Genomic DNA, 8,156 nt, shown 5'->3' on the forward strand with positions numbered 1-8,156 from the left:
CCTTTCCGATTCCTAACCCTCGTCCGGCTTTTCATGGCCCGACGCCTGAGTGGGTGGAATGTTTAGAAACATGGAGCCAAGGAAAAGATCATCCCATGCCATTTATTTAATGACAACCGGAGCTTTTACGACCTGAACAATGGGGGCTCCGCAGATAGAGTCTTGCCAATCTTGGTCCGCAGAGTGGCCCGAAGTGAGATTCAAGGCAGGAGAGCCCTACATCAGATCACTGAAGTTGTCGCCAATACGAGAATGCATACCCTCCGCACCATTTGTGTAAAAGATGCACGCGAGAGATCTGAGAGAAACCATGAAACCCTGCTGCGAGCACTGGCTGAATCACAAGCCGAAGTCATAGAGCTCCGAGTACGCCAGAGGGTGTACGAAAGACACCTACTTGATGTGGAACGTCAACTGGCTGAACTGAGAGTTCACCAGAGGGATGACCGTCGCCGGTAGTAGACGCTTTACTTTATTTTTCCTTGTTAAAAGGAATCGATTTCTGTCTATGCCCGATGTGGCATTTTCTATGAAATTATCTTGTACCGTAAGTACTTTTGGTTAAGTCATTATGCCGTCAAGAACTATCTTCTTCGGATATGATGTAAGACCTTTACAAGGTCATTTTCCCGAATCTTTACGTCATGAATATCAAAGATATTGACAGTCGGCTAACTTCTGTGTCATTCTTCATTCAAGTACTTTTATCATACTTTCATTGGAGTCTATCTGAATCATGCTTTAGTCAAGTCATTGGACTATAGTAATTTAGCTCTGGAGACATTTCCAAGTCTCTTTCAGTGGTTGGATCTTGTTATTCACCAACCCACGATACCTCAGCTTGAATGACAAACATCTTGAGACCATTCTACGAACTTACTTCTACTCATTACTAGGACTGCATCATAGGGATGTAGGTCAAACCTCCGTGAACATACTTCCACTTCGTGCTAGGACTACATCATAGGGATGTAGGTCAAACTTTCGAGAACATAGTCGTACTCTTTTACATGAACAATCTAAGTACATCAAGGGTCAACCAGAATCGCTCACAAAATCCTTATCTTTCGTGTTACAGAATCATGTCGTCACCCGGAAACAATCAGTCGAACAGCGAGACCTCCGCCTTTACTATGGACGCCGCTACCTTTCAAACAGCAGTTACAGCTACCGTGGTGGCTGCCGTAACCGCGGTCCTTGCGCACCGTAGCGCTATCAGCACAGTCCAAGCTACTGATGGGAATGAAGTTTCCAATCGTAGTATCCATCCAGCAAGTCGCCAAACAGTAACAGTCACAGGCTCGCAAAGCCGAAAAACAGAAAACAAGAAACGAAAGTGTCAAGCCCGGAGAAAACGCAAGAGATCCCAAAAGCTGGCTATACAACAGCAGCAAGTGGAAACCTCTGCCATCCCCGTACCGAGCAGACCATACAAAGGAACACTCCTGAAGTGCGACCGGTGCAACTACCACCACGAGGGAATGTGTCGAGCTTTGAAATGTGTTAATTGCAACAAGGTAGGGCACATTGCTCGTTTCTGTAGAACTACCCCCACCACTGGGGCAAGCCTAGGTTGCTATCATTGTGGTGAGTTTGGGCACTATAAAAGAGATTGCCCAAAAAGGGAAAGAACCCGCGTTCCCATAACTCCTACTAAACACTTCACTTCCACCACCAATGTGGGTGCAGTCCATATATGTCACCAATGCGGTGAAATTGGACATATCAAGAGGGATTGCCCGATAGCGAAGAACTCGGGTGCAGATGGGAAGATTCTTAGGATCACAGCTGCAGGGGAACCTACTCCGGAACCCTCGTTAATGTAATTAAGGCGTTGTGTATTAACAGACTTATAAACTATCCGGAACTAGTGCAACTAGAGTCTTACCTTTTACGAGATCCTGTCTTTATAAGGATGTTCGTGCTGCGTATACTTGTCTTTTGTAATATATCATATTCGCAGCAACAGTCTTGTCGTAAGTCTAAAGTACTGTAACTCTGTTCATGGTTGCACAGTTGTGTTTTGTCTGTAAACATCTTATGTTCAAATCTAATGTCTTTAAGATTCAGTATGATTTCGACATTATCATACGACTCGATTCAATTAGATCCTCACAAAAATAGCTTCATGCGTACATCTCTTTCTTCTAGATTACTTTTCCAGCGAAGCCGTCATATCAGAACACCGAAGTACTCATGCCAGGAGTACCTCTTAGATATTTTATTTCCGAAGAAATCCCCGAAGTACCACTCATGCAGTACGTCAAGTTCAATCCAAGGATTCATACGATTGATCTATCACTGAGGAATGTATACATAAGAGTGATATATAATCATGGTTCTACAGGTTTAGAATTGATGATTCCACATTAACTTCTTTTTCCCCGATGGCATGTGAGCTTAAAGAAGAATTAGTTATTCGACTACCTTTTCAATCTTAATTATATACGACCCGTATACACGAGATTGAGATTGTGAAAACATGTATGAATTCTAATATGAACTTCAGGATGGAGAACTGCCTAAGCCTACAAGTAATCGCATCGTCATGTGAACAAACTCAGAACCCAGTACGACTCTTGTAAACAGATCGCCCTATAGTCTAAACACCTACGGAAATGCCAGAATAGTACAAACAACTTAACGAACTGCACAGCGATAGAATAAGAAGACTAGGCTTCTCACCCTCGAGAACCCCCAGTCTTATGCTCCCAGAGATCGACGGATTGCATCGTATGTGCCTCGGATATCGAGGACTCCGTCAAGATTTCATAAAAATCGTTATCTCTGCCTCGCATAGATGAAATGGTTGAACAAACGCAAGGAAAGAATTACTTTCAGAAATGGATCTGAGATCCAAATATCACCAGTTCGAGTGTTAGGGAAGGATGCCCGGAAGACTATCTTCCGAACTCGATGCAGACACTTCAAGTCCGTAGTGATACCCTTCGGATAGGACCAAAGCACCCATAGCTTTCATGAGCTAAAATGAGTAGGGTGCGTCCTTCTTACTTGGATCAGTTCGTCATTTCTCCATGTAATGACTCACTTATCTACCCTTGTAGTAAGAAGGAACCCATGGAAACATTACCTTCAGAGGAACTTTTCGCAAAGTTCTATGAACTCGAGCTTTCGAGTTGAAGAGTCAAAATTTCCTAAAGACACACTATTAGTGATGTGGAAATTCTTGAGTACTCTGGCAATTATCTGAAACCGTTGAGCATTTATCGACACCAGAGACGCCAACAGAAATTCGCCAAATTCTAGGTCTTACAGACCTACTGTCATAATTCATCCAGAACTCCTCGTAAATCACAGAAACCCTTTCGACTCTAACCCATCAAGGGGTGGCCCTTGACTGGGAAGTTAAACAAGAAAAAGAAACCTTGGAGATTCCAAGTGAGTGACCAAGTTCTTTAGGAGAACCCACTCTGGGAATGGCTTAATACGCTTCGGATCGCGTGGAAAGCTAAATCCAATATAGTTAGGACCTCCGAGATTCTTATTAGAATCGGTCCTGTGCCTTGCACAAACTAGACCTACTTCGCGAACTCAGTAACGTACATTATTCTCTTAGCGTCTCGATCATGAAACCATACCTTTCCGTTAGGACTCTTGTAAGTCCACTAGTCGAGATCCACGCCTGCATATTTGAACCGTAGTGACCCTCGACCGAGAGGTCAAGCGGACGAAGCATCGCCACCGCCCATTAGTGCAGGTTCGTTGGGATACCAACTGAGAACCCGATTTCACTTAGGAGCGCTAGAACCAATCGAGTAGAAATTTTCCTCCTTGTGACTCGATCATTCGTACCTACTTCCTTATCTAAATTCTAATTTCGGGACGAAATTCCCTTTAACAGGGGGATGATGTGACAACCCGAAAATTTCTAACTTGCATTCTTCATTTCCTATCAACAATAGACTCGTTTTGCTATCTTGTAGTACCATTTAGGGTTTATTGGGGCGTTCTAAACATGTTATATTCAAGGTTGGAGTGTTAAAAAGGGTTAACTCGAAGTGTAGGAATCAAAACCGGGCCAAACACTCCAACACATGCAGTGTGCGGCTACACACTTGAGTGTGTGGCCATACACATGTTTTTGCGGCCTCACACCCTTCCCAACCGCACACTCCACCTATATATACCACACTTAGTCATTTTTGAACACTTCTTTCACTTCTTCAAGCATAGAACTTGAAAATCCTCTCAAGTATCATCCATTCTCCTTGAAGATCTTCATAAAAGGTACCAAGAACACCATCCGGCAGCACACATGGCAGCACACACCACCTGGCAGCACACATGGCCGCACACAGGGCCGCACACATGTGCTAGCAGAACACTAGGCCGCACACCTGGCCGCACACACACATATAGTGTGTATTTTGGCCATACACTCCATTGTAAAGCCTTATACCCCCTTCATACAATCATATATGGTTGTAACGCTTCAATATAAGTGTTTACTAGTCCCTAAGGTGGTCCCAATTCATTAATTAGTTGTTCATAACACTAATTATATTCATATATGTGTCAATATATGCTAAATAGGATTTACGTGTGTACTTAAGTCACCACTTGATACTTAGCAACTGATCCAACATTTTCATCAGAACCACTCACTACAGGTGAGTTCATACCCCTTAAATAATATTTTAAACTACTTTTAAATGTTTTATGGGGGGGATACAAGTAGAATTATGCTAGTTATTATATCAATCACATGTGATTAATAAGTAGCATTTAAATGATTGGCTACTCATTAGCCGTTTTACTAAACAGTTTCCTTCAAATGTCTTTCATAAACACTATATGTGTTTAAAACTCCTTATTTCTCTTTACATTTTACTTTGTATATTACTTTTCAAACTCATTTACACTTGTGTTTCAAACAAACGTTTCTTTATACTAAACTGCTTTATCAAAACCATGCCTTCAAAACCATTTTATAGATCGACACCAAGTCGGTCTTTTCTTAGAAAATATTTATGTTCAAAGGTTTTACAAATCTTATTTTATGCTTTTAAATTATAAATTGCATGCCTCTATATGTATAGTTGTATAAGAAATGTTTAAAAGACTTAGGAAGGCTATCCACCCTATTTCCTTTTCACGCTTGAGATGTGGTCTGGTGGGATATCGGGTATTCGTCCGAAGGTCGTTTATACATTAGTTATATATCACATGTACATATATAGTCATAAAGGTCCTTCCAGTTCATCCCATGCCCTTGGGTAACAAGGGTATACATCCATGTCCATACGTACCAGTTAGATTACTAGTAAACTACCATATGGGTAGTTTAGGAAGATACTAGAACTATTACTAGAACACAATATCATACTATGAGTCAGTTCATTCATGAGTCTATACTTACTACGAGAACAAATACAACTATACTAGAAAGAGAACATATACAACGATACTAGAACGAGTACATTACTATACTTGCTAGATAGAGAGCACGTAAACTACAGCTAGAACATTACAGTACATTACTATACTATTACATAGATAAGTTTACGTTGTCACGTTTACATGAGTACAATTACATGATCGCACTTACACGAGTACACTTACATATACATAGAACAGATGTCACTAGGTGCTAAAGCATGGACCCAATTCAGGATCTAACTATACTAATGAATCATAACGTAATTGTGATAGTTATATCGAGTATACATGATCATAGTAATGTGGATGCTCACGGCTTGTAGATATGCAGTGGTCGTGGGTAGATCCCAAAATCCCTTTGATATGGGAGCGTACAGCCTGGGATCTAGACATCACATTATACCTTATCCCTCAAATAAGGCAGCGGAGTACCGATGTAGTTATTTATTACAAATACTACAGTACTTACACGATTACCATAGACTTAAGGAAATTGGTATGATTGTAGTTCGACACTACACCATAGTACTATTTCGTTTTCCCATTTACATTCACTTCGTGAACATTCACACGACGCACGGAAATGTAGAAACTATATTTTTGGTTAATAATAGTCATACCTGGGAAAATACATACTCTTACAAGAGACACACGCACAGACACTAGATGCCTTGGTAGAAGGCTACATTTAGAGCAGCTAGGTCTTGGTAGAAGACTACCTTGAGAACAGTTAAGTCTTGGTAGAAGACTCCTTTTGTTACTAATAGGAATCATAGGGATTTCTAGGGCTATTCAAATGTTTACAGTGGTTTTACAAACATTTTCATACCTACAGTTCATTTACATTTTCAATACTTACAATTCCTATACATACAAATATTTATATTTCAAATACGTACAAGTATTTTCATACAAATTAAGACACTAAAATACTTATGATCTCACCAGCTTCAAAGCTGATACTCGCTTTCAAAATTACTTGTATCCTCAGGTCATCATAGACAGGTACAGATGCAAGGATTTGGGAAGATGGAGCTCGTTGAAGACTCATCTTTCATTTTGATTTATGCTTTAGTGTTTATGAAAATTTGACAGAACACATTTGTATAATAATTATATTATTAATGCAATGGATGATGTTGTTGCTTGTTTACTACTTTACTTTGTTGTGATATTGTACATGACGTTTTCCGCCCCAGAACATTTCCGCCATTCAATGGTTTTGGGGTGTGACAGAGGCCTGGGAGGCATTGAAAACAATGTTCATGGGAGCAGATAGAGTAAAGACTGCCAGGATTCAGATTTTGAAAATAGAATTCGAGGCACCGAATATGAAAGAGACAGAGGGTGTTGATGAGTTTGCTGCAAAGGTGATCAATATTGTAACCATTATGCGTACTTTGGGAGACACGGTAGAAGAATCCTACGTGTTGAAGAAGCTACTAAGGGCTGTGCCATCTAAGTTTCTCCAAATTGCTTCAACAATTGAACAATTTGGGGACTTAGAGACAATGACATTAGAGGAAGTAATTGGGAGACTGAAGGCCCATGAAGAAAGAATGAAGGGACATGGGGAGAATGATGAAAAGAAGCTGCTACTAACTCACCAAGAGTGGTCAGAAAGGAACAAGAAGAAGACTGAGGGAGATTACAAATCTAAGTCAAATCGAGGAGGATTTGGAAACTCACGAGCACGAGGCAGAGGAAGAGGCAGAGGTAATGGTGGTCGTGGCACTCGTGGGAGAGGAGGATCACACTACCAGAAAAATGGAGGTCGTGGCTCGACTAGTAACCAAGACAAGAGTAAGGTCCAATGCTATAATTGTCAGGAGCATGGTCACTATGCAACAGAATGCCCGAATCCAAGACGTGAGAGAAATGTTGAAAACAACTTGATAAAATAGGACAACGAGCCTGCACTTCTATTGTCATCCTTTGAGCACAAAGAAGAAAGGGGTGAAGTATTTCTGAATGAAGAAAATGTGAATCCGAAATTGAAGACAGGAGGTGGAGAAACAAGCCAGTCAAAAGTATGGTATCTCGACATCGGCGCAAGCAATCACATGACCGGTGACAAAGAGAAATTTCGTGATCTGAACAGGGAGGTGCAAGGATACGTAAGATTTGGAAATGATGCCAAAGTCAGAATAGAAGGAAACGGATCAATAATCTTCCAGTGCAAAAACAGAGAGCAACGCAAGCTCCAAGAAGTGTATTACATACCCGACTTGTGTAGCAACATTATAAGCCTTGGCCAACTATCGGAGAGTGGAGATAAAATCAAAATAAAAGAGCCATTTTTGTGGATACATGACAAGGCTGGATGATTATTGATGAAAGTCTAGAGGTCTCCAAACCGCCTCTACAAAATAGAACTCGAAGAAGTCAATTCAAGGTGCTTGGCAGTCGAAATTAGTGACCCAACATGGTTGTGGCATACAAGGTTAGGTCATGTGAACTTTACCTCATTAAAAGCAATGTCTAAAAAGACTCTAATTGAAGGAATACCAAAAGCGGTGGTTCCATCTAATCCATGTGAAGGGTGTCTCATAGGGAAGCAAACCCGGCATCCATTCCCAACAAGTACAATCTTCAGGGAAAAGAGAAGGTTAGAGCTTGTCCATGGAGATCTGTGTGGACCAGTTTCACCACCAACACCTGCAGGCAATAAGTATTTTATGCTTTTCGTAGATGACTTCAGCAGGGTCATGTGGGTGTACCTACTGAAATCAAAAGAAGATGCATTTCAAATGTTC

At 41.0% G+C, this 8,156-nt stretch overlaps 1 protein-coding gene across 1 annotated transcript; it reads left to right on the forward strand.

Annotated features, from left to right (window-relative positions):
* The first annotated feature begins 6,659 nt into the window (after positions 1-6,659).
* Positions 6,660-7,727, forward strand: LOC111890429 (uncharacterized). The gene is made up of 2 exons (XM_023886549.1): positions 6,660-7,208; positions 7,305-7,727. Exons 1-2 carry the CDS (start codon positions 6,660-6,662, stop codon positions 7,725-7,727), a joined length of 972 nt encoding a protein of 323 aa, XP_023742317.1.
* The last annotated feature ends 429 nt before the right edge of the window (positions 7,728-8,156 follow it).

This window comes from Lactuca sativa, chromosome 6, assembly GCF_002870075.4.
Source record: "Lactuca sativa cultivar Salinas chromosome 6, Lsat_Salinas_v11, whole genome shotgun sequence".
Taxonomy (NCBI): Eukaryota; Viridiplantae; Streptophyta; class Magnoliopsida; order Asterales; family Asteraceae; genus Lactuca; species Lactuca sativa.

Excerpts from the sequence above, each read along its gene's own strand:
- LOC111890429 (XM_023886549.1), top strand. The coding sequence starts at position 6,660 with ATGTTCATGGGAGCAGATAGAGTAAAGACTGCCAGGATTCAGATTTTG. Across the intron at positions 7,209-7,304 it reads GTAACCAAGACAAGAGTAAG|GACAACGAGCCTGCACTTCT; the intron begins GTCCAATGCTAT and ends TTGATAAAATAG.